General features: G+C 41.0%; 2 protein-coding genes across 4 annotated transcripts; both read left to right on the top strand.

Moving 5' to 3' along the window:
• Positions 1-1,093: 1,093 nt before the first annotated feature.
• LOC131191232 (zinc finger protein 124-like) lies at positions 1,094-5,911 on the top strand. The gene is made up of 4 exons (XM_058169152.1): positions 1,094-1,659; positions 1,908-2,045; positions 2,823-2,949; positions 4,193-5,911. Exons 1-4 carry the CDS (start codon positions 1,246-1,248, stop codon positions 5,059-5,061), a joined length of 1,548 nt encoding a protein of 515 aa, XP_058025135.1. The 5' UTR covers positions 1,094-1,245; the 3' UTR covers positions 5,062-5,911.
• LOC131191226 (zinc finger protein 436-like) lies at positions 4,318-19,483 on the top strand. 3 transcript variants are annotated; one of them, XM_058169135.1, is made up of 7 exons: positions 13,505-13,604; positions 14,582-14,675; positions 14,850-15,427; positions 15,677-15,794; positions 15,914-15,993; positions 16,726-16,852; positions 17,697-19,483. In XM_058169135.1, exons 3-7 carry the CDS (start codon positions 14,918-14,920, stop codon positions 18,902-18,904), a joined length of 2,043 nt encoding a protein of 680 aa, XP_058025118.1. In that variant the 5' UTR covers positions 13,505-13,604; positions 14,582-14,675; positions 14,850-14,917; the 3' UTR covers positions 18,905-19,483. The 3 variants fall into 3 exon arrangements, with proteins under 3 accessions (XP_058025120.1, XP_058025119.1, XP_058025118.1); XM_058169137.1 differs by lacking the exons at positions 13,505-13,604; positions 14,582-14,675 and adding an exon at positions 4,318-4,341; XM_058169136.1 differs by lacking the exon at positions 14,582-14,675 and having other exon boundaries at positions 13,500-13,604.
• The last annotated feature ends 1,855 nt before the right edge of the window (positions 19,484-21,338 follow it).

The raw sequence follows: 21,338 nt of genomic DNA, 5'->3' as shown, positions 1-21,338 counted from the left end.
GCTTGGGAGGGAGAGGAGGAGAGGTCGCCTTTGCAAAACAGAGATTTGGGCCTCCAAGTCAGCCTTTTTTTTTTATTATTTGAATTTATATCCCGCCCTTCTCCGAAGACTCAGGGCGGCTTACACTATCTCAAGCAATAGTCTTCATCCATTTGTATATTATATACAAAGTCAACTTTTATTGCCTCCAACAATCTGGGTCCTCATTTTACCTACCTTATAAAGGATGGAAGGCTGAGTCAACCTTGGGCCTGGTGGGACTTGAACTTGCAGTAATTGCAAACAGCTGTGTTAATAACAGACAGACTTAGTCTGCCGAGCCACCAGAGGCCCCCAAATCCAGCCTTGACTCCTGTATTCTGTTTCCTGCTTTTTCCACCTTTCCCCACAGTCACCAACTGGCTCTGCCAGCAGGTGAAGAAGGAAGAGGCCTCATTGTCGCTATGTCCCAGAATAGACCAGCGTTTTTGCCAGGCTTCGCCTTCGTAAAGCCTGGGGGTTGCAAACCATTGTTTATTTATTTATTTATTAAGTGGATTTAAGGAGCCCCTCATGTCAGTTGCTGTTTGTGACCTGGGACATTTATGATTTGAATTGTGCAAATGGTTGCTCTTGACTATGCAACCATAGAAATGATGAAATTATAGTTTGCCATAGAGAGCCATTTGGTTGAGTGATGAAAGCAGAAGATTAACTTCTAGTCCAACCTTTGGCATGAAAGCCTTGAGCCCATCCAAACTCTCAGCCCAATCTACTTCACAGGGCTTTTGTTGTGGGGGAAATAGTAAGAAGGAGCATTACGTATAATTGCTGCCTAGAGTAATTTATAATAATAATAATACAGAAGACATAAAAATAAAAATTAAATTTTAATAATTTGTCAGCAATTTTCCCCATATGTAGAGAGATCAAGCTAATTAATAAGATTTCCCTCCTAGACATTGGTAGGTTCATCCAAATTTCTTTTTTTGATTTTTCCTTCCCTTTCTCCCTTCCCTTCCCTTTCCTCTCTTGATAAGGATGCTCAGTAGTTCAATTAATCACATTAATAAACACCCTAAATTACTCGTTTTCCATTTCAGGCATGTAAGCTGGAATTTTTTCTGCTTCTTCTGGAATCTTCAGTAACTTGTCTGGGAAGAGAGCTGAATGGCCTTGGAAAATTTGGCAAGACCTCTTGTGGACATAAAGACCTGTGGAGATCCTTGAGTCCATTTTGGAGCTTTATTAGAGACCAGAGAGAAGATGGAGGGACAACACCCAACAGATGCAGAAATTAGAAAAGGCCCCCCAGCTGCTCAGCCTTGGAGCTGTGGGAAGAATGGGGCAAGTCCTGGATGGAGGAGCCACAAAGAGGCATCCAATAGTTCAGAGGTCCAATGCTGTCACTTCAGAAAAGTGCAGTTTCAGGAGGGGAGCCGTCCCCGAGATGTTTGCACTCAGCTTCACTACCTTTGTTGTCAGTGGCTGCAACCAGAAAAACACACCAAGGCTCAGATGCTGGACCTGGTGCTCCTGGAGCAATTCTTGGCTGTCCTTCCCCCAGAGATGGCAAGATGGGTGCGGGAGTGTGGAGCAGAGACCAGTTCCCAGGCAGTGTCCCTGGCCGAAGGCTTCTTGCTGACTCAGGAGGAGGAAAACATGCAAGAAGAGTTGCAGGTGGGAGAATGGAATCATGGCAGCTCTAAAGAGGATCTCTCTGAATTTGTCAATTCCTCTCTGGCCGCATTTTCTGGAATTATTAACTCCTAAGTGCATTTGTTCTATTCTTCCAAAGAATGTATTTGGGACAATTCTTCCATTCTTTTTCAGCAATGGACATTGGGGTCTGCTAGTTTGAATGTGCAGTATGATAATTCATTTCTATCTCTGCTCTTTCTTTGTTTCTCGTATCACATCATGTCCAGAAATCCATGGAATCTGTGACTGAGTATCCTAAGGAGGGGAAACATTCATTCAGATCTTCTCAAGAGCTGCTCTTCAGGGAGAACTTTCAGAAAGATCAAAGTCAAGACGCTACGGGTTTAGCTGAACTGCTACTTCAGGTAAGGTGAAAAAAGATTGGAAAAGGTCCATCAATCTTGGATGGATTTCATCTTGTTCTAGAGTTCAATGTATAAAATTGTTGTTTCTTCGCAATATGAATTTGACATCAGGTCACTGAACATTCACAATCATCTTAGATTACCCTCTTCCTTCTGAGAGGATTCTTTGTGAGATGCCTCTCCACCCCTCCTGCTTCACGATAAGATTTCATTAACCAGACTGTTGTCAGCATTGGAGCTCATCCTTCTGTCTCCCAGGGTTGTTCTCACATACCATTACCCAAAAATATATCATTTTTTTGCCATTTGGAAAGCATCTTTGGGACAACTGTGACCTGGTGATTGAGGATCTCCATAGACATATAGAGCTCTATTACAATCTCTTCCAACTTCTTCATGAAGGTGTGGAGTTGTGGTACGTTGGTCCCTCAGTAGATAAAATGAGCCATGGAAAACATGCCAGCTAGATTTTGTCAGTACATTGCTCTGCCCATCCTAGGAAGAATGGGAGTCACTGACAAATAGTGGATTTAATATCCAACTACAATTGACCAAGAATATTTTAGTTGGTTAAACCGTAAGGCATTCCAAATGCTTCCAGCTTGATCAAACATGATTTAGTTGTGCCATCAGCCAAAAGCAGTGAAATCTCATTCTGAATTCTGCAGAAGATGCCCATTTTGTTCATGTGATCTCTTTCCTACAATTGGTGGAAGAAATTTATCCCATTATTTTTGGAATTATCTGTCAATAAGAAAAAAATGTGTCCTTGTTCAGGATGTTGTGTCCTTTGAGGAAGTGGCCGTGTATTTCTCCAAGGAGGAGTGGGCTCACCTGGATGCTGACCAAAAAGAGCTCTACAGAGAAGTCATGCTGGAAAATTCCAGGAATCTGGCTTACCTGGGTAAGAATCCCTGTCTCTGCTCAGGAACGTAGAGAAGGGGCTTAAAAGTTATTTCTGAAAAAAAATGATTTATTTATAGTGCATTGATAAAGTATTCAGATCCCCTTCACTTTTTTTCAATTTTGTTATGCTGCTGCATGATTCTATAGTTGTTGAAATGAGCATTCTGTATTTTATGAGTAGAAAGCATTTGTTTTTAAAAAAACAATTTCTTTTATGTAATAAAGGAAGTTATGCAGATTTCCAATTTTTCAATAAATTTCCTTCTTTCATAAAGTCAGTTTGATCAAATGGTTTGAGATACCAGGCTAGAAACTGGGTGACTGTAAGTACTAGTTCTATCATTGGCATGAATACTGGCTGGGCCAATCTCTCTCAGCTCAACCCATATCACAAGGGAAAATTTATTCTATTCTATTCTATTCCATTCCATTCCATTCCATTCTATCCTATCCCACGTCAAATATTATATTAATTAATAAATAATATTTATAATATTATTATAAATATTATATAATATTATATAAGATATATATATATTATTAAGGAAATTTATTGAAAGAAAAATTGGAAAAGTGCATAGCCTGGCTTTTTCCATAGAGTATTTAAAAAAAAAAAAAGCTTTCTGCTCATAATATACAAAATATTTCATAGAAGATATAAGGAAGAATCTGAGGAAGAGGCTGAATGTACTGAGCAAGGTTCTGGCTATCAGGATGAGATATTCCCTCCTGAACCTGCTCACTGGGTTCCTGATGGCCCTGAGCTGCTATAACCGACCAGATGACCTCTGAGAGGGTGGTTCCCTTCTTAGGCTATGCCCACTTCTCTACTGAGTTTGGCATTAGTCTTAAGTTTAGAGTGGGGAGCTATTGCCATTGAGAAATTCCCTTTGACTTCCAAAGATTCTGCTCTGCAGACAAGTAGAGATGAGTCTTTTATTGAAGTTTGGAGCTGGTGGGTATGTTGCTGCCCCAGCATGATACAGTGTACAATGCACTTCGGGGGTTTGTGGCACCATGGAGCTGTCCCAGGTCAAAGATTATATCAGGACTGTGATCCAATCCTATTATATGGGGATCATTTCACTTGGAAATGGGACTTTGCTATAATCTTCGTTTGGATTCTTCATGTTTGCCAACAAAACATCAGAAATATATTGATGATTCTTTGGCTAAATTTCAGAAGAAAAGTTCTGATTGTTCCCCTATTCTTGCTACAGTTTTCATTTTTCTTTTTCAAGGCTTTAAGGGGCAAGAGAATAAGAATTGCAAGGAAGAACTCCAAGCGATCCATTCGAAAGGGGGGAAAAGGAAATTCGTAGATCAGATTCAACCAAAAAGGGATGAAACACTGCAATCAAGAAGTGGAATTAAAACAAGTCTTCCTCAGGTGAGTTGGCTTCCTAACCATACAGTGATCGAGACAGCGGAAAGTACATATACATCCATGGAGTATGGAAAGACGTTTAATAAATCCGGTCATCTCATTTCTCATAAAAAGAAACATTCTGAAGAGAAACGATTTACCTGCATGGAGTGTGGAAAGACCTTCCGTTATAATTACACTTTTATAATTCATCAAAGGATCCACAAAGGAGAAAGGCCTTATAAATGTATGGAGTGTGGAAAGAGTTTTACTCGTAGCAGTCATCTTAATTCCCACAAGTGGATCCACACAGAAGAGAAGCCATATCAATGCATGGAGTGTGGAAAGACCTTTGCTTTTAACAGTCAACTTAATTCCCACAAAGGGATTCACTCACGAGAAAGACCTTATGAATGCATGGAGTGTGGAAAGACCTTTACTTGTAGCAATAAACTTAATTCCCACAAGAGGATTCACTCAGGAGAAAGACCTTATAAATGCATGGAGTGTGGAAAGAGTTTTACTCGTAGCAGTCATCTTAATTCCCACAAGGGGATTCACTCAGGAGAAAGACCTTATAAATGCATGGAGTGTGGAAAGTCCTTTACTTGTAGCAGTAATCTTAATTCCCACAAGAGGATCCACTCAGGAGAGAAGCCATATCAATGCATCGAGTGTGGAAAGAGCTTTACTCGTAGTAATGGTCTTAATTCCCACAAGAGGAGCCACACAAGAGTCATATAAATGTTTGCAGTGTGGAGATGGCTTTTGAAAGAGTTGTGATCTCACTTTCCATAAAAGGAGCCATACGGGAGAAAAAAACATATGAACGCATGGAGTGAGGAAAGAACTTTACAAGGAGTAAAGCTCTTACTTGCCATAGAAGCATCCACAGACAAGAGAAACCATATGAATAAAGGAATTCTAGAAAGAGCTTCAATAGAAATCCAGGTGGTTCTCACCTTATGACTGCAATTGAGCCCAAAATTTCTGTTGCTAAGGACACAGTTTTTAAATATTTTTTCCATATTTTATGATTTTTCTTGCCACATTTCTTACGTGAATCACTGTAGTTGTTAAGTTAGTAACATTTGTGAAATGAATCTGGTTTCCCATTGGCTTGGCTTGTCAGAAGGTTACAAAAGGTGATCACCTGATCCACGGACACTGGAAACTGTCATGAATCAGTTGCCAAGCATCTGAAGTTTGATCAGGTGACCTTGGGGATGTTGCAACGGTCATAAGTATGAAAAATGGTCATAAATCACTTTTTTCAGTGCTTCTGTAAATTTGAACAATTGGTAAATGAACTGTAGTAAATTGACAATTGCCTATAGTTGTCTAAAATCTCATACAAGTACTATTTGAGTAATAATTCAAATAAATTGTATACCTTCTAAGATATGCATACATAAATTGCCCTTCTAGTGCAAACCAGAACAAGGCGAATCCCTAATCCTGCTTGTTGTTTTTGCCAAGTCCAAATACTCAAAGGTGTTATCTGCATGTAGTAATATTCCTGATTTTTTTTTTCATTACGTTGTTCCTGATATTCCAAAATATCAAACACAAATATCACGTTATTCTTTTTTGGAGGGGGTGTATTTTTTTTAAATACAAACAAACATAAAAACATCTTCAATACAAATACCGTGTGTCGGTTGGTTGATTACAAATCTTTTGTGCAATTTCAACATATAGATATCATTAATTTATCTAATTTTATCAATTGATATGTATCCAAATATTTTAATCAATTAATCATTTAATTAACTATAATATTTCATTCTCTCATTTCATATAAAATATTCTAAATTAATATTTTGTCTTATTACATCCTTCATTCCATCATCTTAAATCAATTGTGTCTTTCAACAATTCTTTCCTTATAAAAACCTCTCTCAAAACCTTCTTAACATATTTTTCCCTCTAGCCATTGATAGAATAAATCCCATATCTAATAATATTGTTTATCTTCCTGTTCTCTGATTTATTTATTTATTTAATTAAACTTTTATACCGCCCTTCTCCCGAAGGACTCAGGGCGGTGTACAGCCTGCATTAAAACAATTTATATACACACTAAAATAACAATTAAAAAACTTATTCCATAAAGGCCAAAATTAAAACCGTCCAATTGACCATATAAAATACCCAATAAAATACAATTAAAATTTAAAATTTAAAAATTTAGCGTTTAAAAATCAGGCCAGTCCCGCTTGGATAAATAAATAAGTTTTCAGTTCCCGGCGAAAGGTCCGAAGGTCAGACAATTGGCGTAAACTGGGGGGAAGTTCGTTCCAGAAAGTAGGTGCTCCCACAGAGAAGGCCCTTCCCCTGGGGGCCGCCAGCCGACATTGCTTGGCGGACGGCACCCTGAGAAGACCCTCTCTGTGAGAGCGCACGGGTCGGTGGGAGGCATGTGGTAACAGCAGGCGGTCCCGTAAGTAGCCGGGCCCTAAGCCATGGAGCGCTTTGAAGGTGGTGACCAAAACCTTGAAGCGCACCCGGAAGACCACAGGTAGCCAGTGCAGACTGCGCAGGAGTGGTGTTACCCGGGAGCAACGCGCAACTGGCGGACCAGGCGAACCTGGTAAAAAGCTCTCCTGGAGACGTCCGCCACATGGTCTTCAAACGACAGCCGTCCATCCAGGAGAACGCCCAAGTTGCGCACCCTTTCCGTCGGGGCCAGTGACTCGCCCCCAACAATCAGCTGCGGTTGCAGCTGACTGTACCGAGATGCCGGCATCCACAGCCACTCCGTCTTGGATGGATTGAGTCTGAGTCTGTTTCTCCCCATCCAGACCCGTACGGCCTCCAGACAACGGGACAGCACTTCGACAGCTTCGCTGGGGTGGCCTGGGGTGGAAAAGTACAGCTGGGTATCATCAGCGTACAGATGATAACTCACCCCAAAGCCACTGATGACCTCACCCAACGGCTTCATATAGATGTTGAACAGGAGAGGTGAGAGAATTGACCCCTGCGGCACCCCACAAGTGAGGTGCCTCGCGGTCGATCTCTGCCCTCCTGTCAACACCGTCTGCGACCGGTCGGAGAGGTAGGAGGAGAACCACCGATAAACGGTGCCTCCCACTCCCAACCCCTCCAACCGGCGCAGCAGGATACCATGGTCGATGGTATCAAAAGCCGATGAGAGATCTAACAGGACCAAGGCAGAGGAGCAACCCCTGTCCCTGGCCCTCCAGAGGTCATCCACCAACGCGACCAAAGCTGTCTCCGTGCTATGCCCGGGCCGGAAGCCGGACTGGAACGGGTCTAGATAGACAGCTTCCTCCAGGTACTGAGGAAACTGCAACGCCACCACACTCTCTACAACCTCAATTTCAAATATCAAATTTCAATTTCAAATATCAATTTACTCATTTCTGCACATTCCATTATTTTCTCAATAATTTCATCTTGCGGTGGTAGTTTGTCACTTTTCCAATTCTTAGCAAACACAACCCTAGCCGCTGTTACTACATTCACAATCAGATATCTCAATTCTCTATTATAAGTTTCAGGTATGATCCCGAATAGAAAAACTTCTGGTTTAAAGTCTATATGCTTTTTTATCATTTTTTCCAACCATGTGTGGATTTTAGTCCAGTATCTTTTAGCTTCCACGCACGTCCACCACATATGGTAATATGAACCAGGTATCTGATGACATTTCCAACATTTTTTGGATTTATTCTTGAACATTCTGGCTATTCTTGTCGGGGGTAAGTGCCATCTGTAAAACATGAATTTATACAAATTCTCTTTATATGCAGTAGACATTGTCATTTTATAATTTTGCGTCCACAGTTTTTGCCATACCTCGAAGTCAATCCTATGTCCAAAATTTTTCCCCCAGGCAATCATTGTCCCTTTAACTTGTTCTTCTAATTTAACCTCTAATAAATATCCATATAATTTTCTAATTAAATAATCATCCGTACCTGTTAAAAAGTTACAATTTTCTTACACCAGGAGAAAAGAAAAGAAGAAAAAACAAAAAGCAATATTTCCAATCCACTAGGTGGCAGTGTTGTTTAGTCTTTCCCTGTTTTCCCTCCATAATCTCAAAAGAAAAAAGGTTTTAATTTATTACAAAGCCAAAAAATATAAAGAAAAAAAAAGGTGAGTTTTCCCTAAAGGGGGCACTAAAAATTTTGAGTTCCAAGAGAGGAAACCAAAGAATTTCAATTCAGTCCAGTCCAGCTTTACAAACTAAGTCAGCCATAGGCATCCACCAAAAAGAGGGGGGGGGGAATTAAATAGGTAAGAAAAAGAATTACTTCTGAAATAGTCTTAATTCCGCCGCTCAACTTCTTTTATTCTCAATTTTAACCTTCTTTTAATCTCAGGGTGATTTCTAAAAAGATTTTAACAAAATAGTCTCCCACCATACCAGCACACTTCCTTTCAATTCCTTCCGTTCCGGAGCTGTCCCAACTTCAGCAGCTTCTATGGCCGATCTTCTTTACTGGAAAAAAGGGCTTCTCCTGGATCAACCAGGGACTTTGTGGTGCCCCTGGGATCATCAGGATGTGCCCTTATCGATCACTGCCTCTACAGGACAGTGAGGTCCAAAATAGACCATCCAGATGAGAAGATATTGATGATATTCCTGGAGCTTCCAGGTCGCCCGTCGTGCCGTCACGACGTCAGCTCCGCCCTCCAATATCACGTTATTCTTCAAGTATCTTTTAGATTAAAAACAACAAACCACAACTTTATTAGAGGTTATCTGATATCTCTTGTTGCTTCCTGAATACCTCTGCTGGGCTAAGTATCTGGGCCCAGCCCCTTCTCTGGCTGTTCTGCCTTTCCCATCCCTGCTTGTCTGAGGAAGGCTCAAGTGAAGTCTTGATTTCTCCATCCAGATTCTTGGCTGTTGTTTGTGTCTTTCAGTTTGTGAGGGCTACATTATTTTCGTTTAATGAGTCTCTTGAGTCTGAGCAGATCCCACCATTGCCACCAATTTGTCATATGTTCTTTTTAAATCAGGAGTCCCCAACCCCTGGGTTGTGTCGTGTTCGGAAGTGGGCTGCGTAAGTAGTGTGTGAGCGTGTGCGTGCGCAGTTCCACTTGTGCAAGTGGCAGGATCACATGGAAAGCTCCATATGTGTGAGTGGTAGGTGTGTGAGCCAGCTGCTTCCACAAATGGAGCTGCACACGTATTCCTGCTCCTTGTAGAGGGCCATCCTCTCCTTCCCCCCCCTCAATTTGATTGAATTGAGCCCAAACATTAATCAAAAGTACTGGATTCTAGACAGTTTAAGTTTTCTGTCTCCTGATACAGGATGTGTAAAAAAATATCCAAGGTACAAAAGAGAAAATTACAATGTGCAAGTTATTTCTCTTTTTTTCTTTCTTTCTTTTCTTCTTTTCAGCATAATTATACAACAGTGGTCCCCACCCTTTATGGCTTGGTGGCCCGGTGGGCGTGGGAAAGGGGATGGTTTTGTGTGGGTGGCAGGTGCACACAAGTACATGCGGCTCCATTTGCATAAGTGACGGGTGAATAAATTGAGCATCATATGCACACGCTCGTCCATCTCTCATGCAAGTAGAGTTATATGATACTGTTATTATGCTATATATCCACATCCCTCTATATTCTTTGGCCCAAAGCCCCGGGCCTTGGTCCATTCAAAACTGCACCGCACAGGTAGCAGGTGAGCACGAGTGTGCAGCTCCACTTGCATGAGCTGCAGATGAGTTCACGTGCGCGTGAAGCTCCATTCGATCACGCAAATGAAGCTGCGCATGTTCATGCATACCTGCCACTCAAACATAACCATCCCTTTTCTCTCCCTAGCCAAACCACCAAGTCGGAAATGTTGAGGATCGCTGATCTTTGATATACTATTTCTACAGCAAATATATTGTTAAGTATTGCTATTGAACCGGTTGCATTGCATTCTGAAACATATAATCTCAGAGTGGGGGATGCAATTCACATCTAAGTTTTGGCGTGAATTCCTGAGCTTGTTAGGCTCATCCTAGGGCATGACTTGATCATGTCATGTGACATATTGTGATTGTTTTTGCCTTTGTGGAGCCAGGGTGGGTGTGGCCTGCATGTGACGCATCTGTTCGGTGGACCGCCAGTTTGATACACCTGGGAATAAGCAAGGGAAGCACAAAAGGGGGAACCCCAGAAATAGTTTACAATAGAGGACGAGGTGTACCTCTCCACAAAGTTTCTAAAATTTGGGCTCCCCTGCAAGAAGTTGAGACTTAAGTATATACTGTATATACTGTAGGCCCTTTTCCTATCATCTGGATTATGAATTCAATGACCGTAGAATTGAAGTCTGAGCTTACTACTCAGACTGGCTATTGAACCATCCGCCTCCTGCACCTGCCTTCAATATGGTTAGAATCAGAAAAGCATTTTGAGGTCAAGGGGATCCTTGACTCTCAATGCCACAAGGGGAAGTTATAGTACTTAGTCTTATGGAAGGGATTTCCTCTGGCAGATGCAGAATGAGTGGTAGAATAGAATAGAACAGAATTTATTGGCCAAATGTGATTGGACATACAAGGAATTTGTTTTGGTGCATATGCTCTCAGTGTACATAAAAGAAAAAAAACCTTCTTCAAAGGTAGTTACGGATATTTGGGCCGTAGACTGAGCCATAGTTTTCTTGTTAAGTTCACAGATCAACCCCGGTAGGTTATGTAATTTAAGGAGATTTGGGTCTAGTAATGTGTGTGCTTGTTTTCTTGTAGAATTAATCTTTTTGGAGGGTCAGCATGTCTTGGTCGATTCCCTATGGAACCCTGCTCGCAACCAGACAACAGTAACGGGAGGGGTGGGGAGAGGGAAGGCATTGGAATTCAAGGCACATTTCATGGAGGGAAATGAGTAATGTAAGTGAGCCGACTGAGAAAGTCTGAGACAGACCTGACACCCCAAAGTCATCAGCTGGGAAAGTCCAAGGCAGTCAGATTGTACCCAAAACAAAATGAATACAAATAATTGGTGAACAATTGACAGTGGGAGCCTAGGGGACAAAAGGAAAGTTTATCTATGCTGTTTTCAAGCAAAATGTTAAAACTGGCTTTTCTACTTCTGTACCCCTGTGGAATTTTCAGTGAAGTTATACTCTTGGTAAAATAATATCCCAGGAGTTTCTTTTGCTGTCTAAATCAATGGCATGATTGACACAACTGTGACCCAGTGATTGAGCGTCTCCATAGACATATACAGGCCTATAACTCCTTGATAAAAGTTCAGAGAAGAAAAAGGTTTTACTCCATGAATATAAGCTGGAAGGAGTAACTTAATGAGTTAACTGGAATTAGGATGGATTTTTCTTTGCTTGATATGTGTAACTGAAAGATATAACCTGAAAATTTAATTTTTACATACATACATACACACATACATACATAATTATCTATCTATCTATTATGTATCCTTAAGTAATTCTTAAATTAGGCATATATTATTAAAAATGTATTTGAGAGTATCTGTATTAAGAAAACGTAAAAAAAAAAGGTTGTACCAGTTTAAAGAAAAACTCTGTACTAAAAAGGATGTTTATAAAATAATATATATTATTCTATAGGGGACCAGTAGTTTGGAGGGAGGGATATAAATTTAATACTGAAGTCTAGGAAGTCAAAGATAATTCAGGTTTTCAGAGAATCAGGCTACTTTGAAAATATTTATTCAACTATTGTTCACTGATGGTGAAAGGGCAGAGATTTTGGTTTTGTATTATGTCAATTTTTCATAATGGAAGACTGACAAAATTAGTCAGGTTGGATTTAGAAGGAGCCTTGATATGTAGAGAAATGGGTTGAAAAGAACGGAGGCAGAATGAGAATTTAAGGCCATTCTTCTTAAATTGTCTCTTCACCACAATTTTTCCTCCCGCTATCCTTTCGTTCACTAATTATAGCTAAATCTCTCTTTTCTTGCACTGTCCATCTAATCCAGAGTAATCTTTTCAAACCAGTAAAATCATCATTACATTTGACTAGGAAAAAAAAATCCTTTACTCCAAAGCTCTTAAGGTTCCTATTCAAATCTCCTGAGGCATATTTAGTGGTGGGATTCAAGTAATTTAACAACCGATTCTCTGCCCTAATGATTTCTTCCAACAACCAGTTTGCCAAACTGCTCAGACAGTTAACAACCGGTTCTCCAGAAGTGGTACGAACTGGCTGAATCCCACCACTGGGCGTATTCCCTACTCAACAACCAAAATAAAACTATTCATGTCTTTTTTTTGCTTGTAGCATTTGAGATTTATATTTATTTTTCAGTATTTGCCTTCCTTCTTTTTGTAATTCTACTTTTTCTCTATGAGACTTTATTCTCCCAATCTTCATTTTTTCATCATGGTGGCTTTTTCTGTGGTAAAAAAAAATTAAAGGTCCACAATTTTGAGCTTACTCTCCATTTTGGAAATTTTCTTTTAATGTTTCTTTTTCATTGGAATCTTTTGCTGTTCTCAGTATTACAGGCTGCCTTTAGTGTTTCCAAGTCTCCTTGGCTGCCCAGAGGCAGGAATTTGAAAAGGCAGTTGTAATAATTGAACTCCCTAAAGAAAATCAATACAAATCTTAATTTCCTCCCTGTGTCTCTGCCAGCCCCCTGATCTCCCCTCACTTCAAGGCTGGGTTTCATAGAGAGACTTTTCTTCCTTGTCTTTTGGCCCCTCTGCCATTTCTGACAGGATTTTGAGGACCCAGATTGTTGGGGGGGCAATAAGTTGACTTTGTAAATATATACAAATAGAATGAGACTATTGCCTTATACACTGTAAGCCGCCCTGAGTCTTCGGAGAAGGGCGGGATATAAATGTAAATTAAAAAAAATTAAAAAAAAATTTGCCCATTTTTGAGGTTTCCTTGAAATCCCCCCAGACCCTTCAGAGAAGCTGCTCTTCAGGAAAGGGATTTTTGAGTCTCCACAGAGATTTTCTCAATCTTCACAAGATCACAGACAGTTCCTAGAGATTAAAAAGTGAAAAATCTGCAAACTGACACTTGCTGAAGATGCCACTTCCTTTCTAGATAGGCAATGTTAGAGGGAAGGTTTCCTTCAATGCCCATCATCTCGGAGCCCTTGCAGGGTTTTCTCGCAATGCGCACAGGATCCTCTAGGGGGCTCCCTGGAAGAGCGGTGCAGCTCCCTCCCTCCCCCGGCTTACAACAGAACTGAGCATGCGCCGGCGTCTTTCCCAAATCAAGAGGGATGCGTGCTTCCCGACTCATTTTCCAGCCAAGGCTTGAAAGCTCCGATTCTGCTTCCCACCCTCGCTGTGAACTTTCGGGTGAGCCTTTCTAGCAAAGGGAAGAGGCTGCAGGGAAGTATTGCACGGTCCGAAATCCAGACGTAATTCGGTGTTTAGAGATGGGGGCTTGCATGGACACATGCAAAACTTCCACTAGATTCGGAGTCCTGGGATGAAGGAGCGGGTGGGGGGGAGGAGCAGTGGTCCCATGTTCCCCTGCCGCCCATATGCATGCACAGGCCAAGCAGGGGAGAAAGGAAATCTTCGGATCCTTCTCGTGGCCCTTAGAGAGAGAAAAAAATCAGACTCTCAGAAAGGAGGGAGCCATTTACCCTCCATTTGGATGGGGAAACCTCTGCATGGGAGGGAGAGGAGGAGAGGTCGCCTTTGCAAAACAGATTTGTGCCTGCAAGTCAGTCTCCCTCCCCCCAGGACAATTTCTTGCAAATCTCCCGTTTTCAGAAGGGATTAGGCCAGTGTTTTTTTTGTCAAGCTTGGCCTTTGTTTTTAATCGTGGGTGTTGCAATCCATTGTTTATTTATTTACTTATTAAGTGGATTTAAGGAGCCCCTCATGTCAATTGCTGTTTGTGACCTGGGACATTTATGATTTGAATTGTGCAAATGGTTGCTCTTGACTATGTAACCATAGAAATGATAAAATCATAGTTAGCCATAGAGAGCCATTTGGCTGAGTGATGAAAGCACAAGGCTTTGAAACCAAAAGATTAACTTCTACTCCAACCTTTGGCATGAAAGCCTTGCGCCCATCCCAACTCTCAGCCCAATCTACTTCACAGGGCTGTTTTGGGGGGGGGATAATAATAAGGAGCATTATGTATAATTGCTTTGTAGAGTAAATAATAATAATAATAATACAGAAACCTGAGTCTTCGGAGAAGGGTGGGATATAAATGTAAATAAAAAAACATAAAAATAAAAAAAATAAATTTTAATAAAAATTAGGAAATAGAAATCCAAAACATATTTAAATATATTTTTCCAATATTTTGATAGACATTGACGTCCTGAAGGATTCTCTGCAATATTCCACATATCGAGAGAGAGCAAGCTAACTAATAAGATTTCCTGCCCCCCATCCCACACATTGGTAGGTTCATCCAAATTTCTTTTTTTTTTTCCTTCCTTTTCCCCTTCCCATTTCTTCCCTTCCCTCTCTTGATAAGGATGCTTATTAGTTCAATTAATCACCCTAGTTAATTATTTAATTAATTATTAGTTAATTATTAATTAATAACCCTGAATTATTTGTTTTCCATTTCAGGCATGTAAGCTGGACATTTTTTCTGTTCCTTCTGGAATCTTAAGTAACTTGTCTGGGAAGAGAGCTGAATGGCCTTGGAAAATTTGGCCAGACCTCTTGTGGACATAAAGACCTGTGGAGATCCATGGGTCCATTTTGGAGCTTTATTAGAGACCAGAGAGAAGATGGAGGGACAAAACCCAGCAGATGCAGAAATTAGAAAAGGCCCCCCAGCTGCTCAGCCTTGGAGCTGTGGGAAGAATGGGGCAAGTCCTGGATGGAGGAGCCACCAAGAGGCATCCAATAATTCTGAGGTCCAATGCTGTCACTTCAGAAAAGTGCAGTTTCAGGAGGGGAGCCGTCCCCGAGATGTTTGCACTCAGCTTCACTACCTTTGTCGTCAGTGGCTGCAACCAGAAAAACACACCAAGGCTCAGATGCTGGACCTGGTGCTCCTGGAGCAATTCCTGGCTGTCCTTCCCCCAGAGATGGCAAGATGGGTGCGGGAGTGTGGAGCAGAGACCAGTTCCCAGGCGGTGTCCCTGGCCGAAGGCTTCTTGCTGACTCAGGAGGAGGAAAACATGCAAGAAGAGTTGCAGGTGGGAGAATGGAATCATGGCAGCTCTAAAGAGGATCTCTCTGAATTTGTCAATTTTTTGTGGCAGCATTTTCTGGGATTATTAACTCCTAAGGGCATTTGTTCTATTCTTCCAGAGGATGTATTTGGGACAATTCTTCCATTCTGTTTCAGCAATGGACTTCAAGGTCTGCTAGTTTGAAGGTGCAGTATGATAATTCATTTCTATCTCTGTGCTCTTTCTTTGTTTCTCGTATCACATCATGTCCAGAAATCCATGGAAGCTGTGACGGAGTATCCTAAGGAGGGGAAAGATTCATTCAGATCTTCTCAAGAGCTGCTCTTCAGGGAGAACTTCCAGAAAGATCAAAGTCAAGACACTATGCAAGGTAAGAAAAGCTCTTTCTGTGTGAGGTGAAATTTCAATATTTAGCTGATTCTTTTGCTCCATTTTATTGGAGTTTCTCTCTTTAACAAATCTGCTTCCACTATTTTCTCTTTCTCACAGTGAGTAGAAAGCTGTCTTCGGAGTTTTTAGAATCACCTGTTTATGCTGGAGTGGAAGGATTAGCTGAACCGCTACTTCAGGTAAGGAGGAGAAACATCTGAAAAGGTTCATAAATCTTGGATGGATTTTATTTTGTTCTAGAGTTCAATGTATAAAATTGCTCTTTCTAAGCAATTCAAATTTGACTGAACATTCACACTCAGCTTAGCCCTATAGTCTCCCTTCTGAGGGGATCCTTTGTGAGTCTTTCTCCATCCCTCCTGCGTCACCATCAGATTTCATTGACCAGAATGTTATCAGCATCGGGGCTCTTCCTTCTGTCTCACATACCATTACAAAAAAAATATCCTTTTTTGAAAAGTACCTTTGACCTGGTGATTGAGAATCTCCATAGAGATATAGAGTACTATTTACAAGCTCTTCCAACTTCTTCATGAAGGTGTGGAGCTGGGGTACGTTGATCCCTCAGTTGATAAAGTGAACCATTGGAAACATGTCAGGTGGGCTTTGCCAGTATTTTGTTTTGCCCATCTTAGGAAGAATGGGAGTCACTGATAAGTATTGGAGTTAAGACCTAACTACCAATTGACCAAGAACGTTATAATAGTTGGCTATACCTTAAGGCATTCCAAACACTTGCAGCTTGAAACACACATGATTTAGTTGTGCCATCCGCCAAAAGCAGAATAAAAAACTTTATTCTTAAAGGGCAGAAGATGCCCATTTTGTTCACTAGATCTCTTTCCAAAAATTGGTTATCCCATTATTCTTGGGATTATCTGTTAAATACGGAAACATTTGTCCTTGTTCAGGATGTTGTGTCTTTTGAGGATGTGGCCGTGTATTTCTCTGAGGAGGAGTGGTCTCAACTGGATGCTGACCAAAAAGAGCTCTACAGAGAAGTCATGCTGGAGAACTCCAGGAATCTGTTTTCTCTGGGTAAGAACCCCTTTCTGTGCTCAGGAACATAGAGAAGGGGCTTGAATGTTATTTCTGGGAGGGAAATCATTTATTTACAGTGCATTCAAAAAGCACTTGGACCGCCTTCACTTTGTAGAATTTTGTTATGCTGCAGCATGATTCTACAGTTGTTAAAATTCACTTTTTTCTCATTAATCTACCCAATAATGACAAATTGTCTGTACGTTTATTAGCTTCTAGCCTGGTGTCTTAACCTTTTGACCAAACTGACTTTATGGAGGAAGGAAATTTATTGATAGAAAATTGGGAATCTGTATAGCCTGGCTTTTTGTATTAAGAAAATTGGGTTTGTTTTTTTTTAAAAAAAGTGTTCTGCTCATGAAATACAAAATACTCGTTTTATAGAAGATATTAGCGAGATGCTGAGGAAGAGGCTGAATGTACTGAGCCAGATTCTGGCTCTCAGGATTTGGTATCCTTCCCAAACCTGGTCACTGGGTTCCTGATGGCCCTGAGGTGCTATAACTGACCGGATGACCTCTGAGAGGGGTGTTCCCTTCTTAGAGATAAACCCACTTCTGTACCGAGTGTGGCATTAGCCCAAATTGAGGGTGGGGAGGTATTGCCATCCAGAAGTTCCCTTTGACCTTCAAGGACTCCACTTCTCTGTAGACAAGTGGAGATGAGACTTTTATTGAAATTGGGAGTTGCAGGTTATGTTGCTGCCCCAGCATGATATGGTGTCCAATACTCTTTGGGAGTTTGATGCACCATGGAATAACCCCGGGTCAACAATTAGTTCACGTTTGTGATCCAATCCTATTGGAATTAAAATATATGGTTTTCCTTTTTCTTTTTCAAGGCTTTAATGGGCAAGAAAATAAGAATTGCAAGGAGGAATGCCAAGCGATCCATTTGAAAGGGGGGAAAAGGGAATTTGAAGATCAAATGCAACCAAAGACTGATGAAACAAAGCAATCACAAAGTGGAATTAACAATGGTTTTCCTCTGGTCAGTTGGCTTCCTAACCATACAGTGATCGAGACAGGGGAAAGTACATATATATCCATGGAGTGTGGAAAGAGGTTCAATAAATCCGATCATCTCGTTTCTCATAAAAAGAAAAATTCAGAAGAGAAACCAAATACCTGTAGGGAGTGTGGAAAGAGTTTTAGGAAGAGTAGTCATCTTGCCTCCCATAATAGGATTCACAAAAGAGTAAGACCTTATAATTGCTTGGAGTGTGGAAAGACCTTTACTCGTAGCAGTCATCTTAATTCCCACAAGAGGATCCACACAGGAGAGAAGCTATATGAATGCATGGAGTGCGGAAAGACCTTCTGCTTTAATCACTCTTTTATAAGACATCAAAGGAATCACAAAGGAGAAAGACCTTATAAATGCGTGAAGTGTGGAAAAACCTTTACTTGTAGCAGTAGTCTGAATTCCCATAATTTGATCCATACAGGAGAGAAGCCATATCAATGCATGGAGTGTGGAAAGGGTTTTAGGAAGAGTGGTAATCTTAATACTCACAAGAGGATCCACACAGGAGAGAAACCGTATCAATGCATGGAGTGTGGAAAGTCCTTCTGTTATAATCGTTCTTTTATAACCCATCAAATGAATCACAAAGGGGAAAGACCTTATAAATGCATGGAGTGTGGAAAGACCTTTGCTTGTAGCAGTTATCTTAATTCCCACAAGAGAATCCACTCAGGAGAAAGACCTTATGAATGCATGGAGTGTGGAAAGACCTTTATTTGTAGCAGTTATCTTAATTCCCACAAGAGGATCCACACAGAGAAACCGTATCAATGCATGGAGTGTGGAAAGACCTTCTGTTATAATCGTTCTTTATTAACCCATCAAATGAATCACAAAGGAGAAAGACCTTATAAATGCATGGAGTGTGGAAAGACTTTTATTTGTAGCAGTTATCTTAGTTCCCACAAGAGGATCCACACAGTAGAAAGCCCTTATAAATGTGTGGAATGTGGACAGGGCTTTAAAAGGAGTTGTGATCTCATGTCCCATAAAAGGATCCATACTGGAGAAAAAACCATATGAATGCATGGAGTGGAGCTTTTGAAGTAGTAGCGCTTTTACTCGCCATAGAAGCATCCAACATCGGGGAAACCATTTCAATAAAGGAATTGTGGAGAGAGCTTCAATAGAAATCCAGATAGTTCTCACCTCACAACTGCAATTGTGCCCAAAATTTCTGTTGCTAAGGAGAACAGTCATTAAGTGCATTTTGCCCCGTTTTATGACATTTCTTGCCACATTTGTTAAGTGAATGACTGCAGCTGTTAAGTTAGTAATACTGTTATAAAATGAATCTGGCTTCCCCATTGGATTTGCTTGTCAGAAGCCCTCAAAAAATGATTACATGATCCAGGGACACTGCAGCTGATATTAATCAGTTGCCAAACATCTGAAGTTTCATCAGGTGACCATCGGGATGCTGCAAGTCATAAGTGTGAAAAATGGTCATAAGTCACGTTTTTCAGTGTTGCTGTAATGTTGGACAATCACTAAATGATCTGTAGTAAATCGATAGCTACCTATAGTTGTCTAAAATCTCTTACAAGTACAATTTGAGTAATAATTCAAATAAACTGTATACCTTCTTAGATATGCATCCATAAATTGCTTTTCTAGTGCAAACCAGAACAATGTGGATCCCTAATCCTGCTTGTGGTTTTTGCTAAATTCAAATAGACAAAGGCTTCTCTACATGTAGAAATATTCCTGATTGTTTTTCATTATATTGTTTCAAATATTTCAAAATACCAAACACAATTATCACATTATTTTTCAATTATATCTTGGGCTAAAAAGAAAAAAAAAACCCACAACTTTGTTAGAGGTTATCTGATACCTTTTGCTGCCTGAATATTTCTGTTCTGATATTGGGCCAAGTATCTGGGCCTTTCCCTTTCTCTGCCTGTCCTACCTTTTCCATCTCTTCTTGTCTGAGCAAGACTCCAGGGAAAGTTCTGATTGCTGCATCCAGAATGTTGGATACCACCAATTTCTTTTGGATTCTTTTTAAACCAGCAGTCCCAACCCACAGGCTGTGGCCTGCTTGGCAGAAGGCCACGCAAGCAGCGGGTGAGTGTGTGCACGTATCTCCACTTGTGCAAGGGGTAGGCATTCATGCTGATGTGTGAAGCTTTATTTGTGTGAGCAGTGGGTGCACAGGCCAACTACTTCCACAAATGGAGCTGTGCTTGCATGCATCTGCCGGCCGCTTGCACAGAACCATCCTTTGTCTCCCCCTCTCCCCACCTTGCTGGACTCAAACGTCTATACACCAATGCACAGAATTTGAGGAATAAACAGGGTAAATTAGAAATTCAAGTAAGTGAGGGCAAATATGATATTGTTGCCATTACGGAAACTTGGTGGGATTAAACCCAAAAATGGAACATACAGCTAGAGGGATTTAAATTATTTAAAAGAAATAGCCCAAATAAAAGAGGAGGTGGAGTTACACTACATATAAGAAATAACTACTTCTCTATAGAAATAGAGCACAACAATGATGAAAACTGTCTTGAAGGCATTTGATAAAGTAGACCATAACCTACTTGATAAAATAGAAAAATGTGTGTTAGACAGCATCACCACTAAATGGATTTGTAACTGGCTGACCAACTGTCCTCAACTGAACTGCATCTGCATGGAGGGAAGTATGCAATGGGGTACCCAAGGCTCTCTTTTAAGCCCAGTACTCTTCAACATCTTCATCAATGATTTGGACGAGGGGATAGATGGGGAGCTCATCAAATGTGTAGACACCAAGCTAGCAGGAATAGCCAACACTCCAGAAGATAGGCTTAAGATACAGAAGGATCTTGAAAGACTTGAACATTGGGTGCTATCTAACAAAATGAAATTCAATGGTGGAAAAAAAAAAGGTTCTACATTTAAACAAGAAAAACAAAATGCACAAGTACAGTATATGTGCTACCTCGCTCAATGGTAGTAACTATGAGAGGGATCTTTGAGTCCTAGTGGACAATCATTTAAAAATGAGCCAGCAGTATTCTGCAGCTGCCAAAAAAGCCATCACAGTTCTAGGCTGCATAAACAGATAGAATCAAGAATGAAGTGTTGATACCACTTTATAATGCCTTGCAAGTGCACAGGGTCTGGAGTGCTGAGTGGGCCATGGAGGTGGCAGAGGCAGGTGCTCACAGTTGGCCCTGTGCCTCCGGGCACTTTCCTTTTCATCAGATTGGCCCCTGCCCCCATATGGGAAAGCCACAGCAACCAGCAGCTCTGCCACCCTCTCCCCCACCCCTTGTCCCTTCCTAGCCACAGAGGGAAGGAAGGAGTCGGGAATGAGAAGGAGGGAGGCAGGGAAGGAGTGAGTGAGTAAGGAAGGAGATGAGAATGAGGAAGGAAGGAAAGAAGAAGATTGTAATGGGAGGGAGAACTCCTGCTTTAGCACTTGGCCACCAGCAACCCTTATAGCCTCGCCATCCCCTTGCCC

This window comes from Ahaetulla prasina, chromosome 2, assembly GCF_028640845.1.
Source record: "Ahaetulla prasina isolate Xishuangbanna chromosome 2, ASM2864084v1, whole genome shotgun sequence".
NCBI classification, from domain to species: domain Eukaryota; kingdom Metazoa; phylum Chordata; class Lepidosauria; order Squamata; family Colubridae; genus Ahaetulla; species Ahaetulla prasina.
This window is presented reverse-complemented; position numbering and strand designations above follow the sequence as displayed.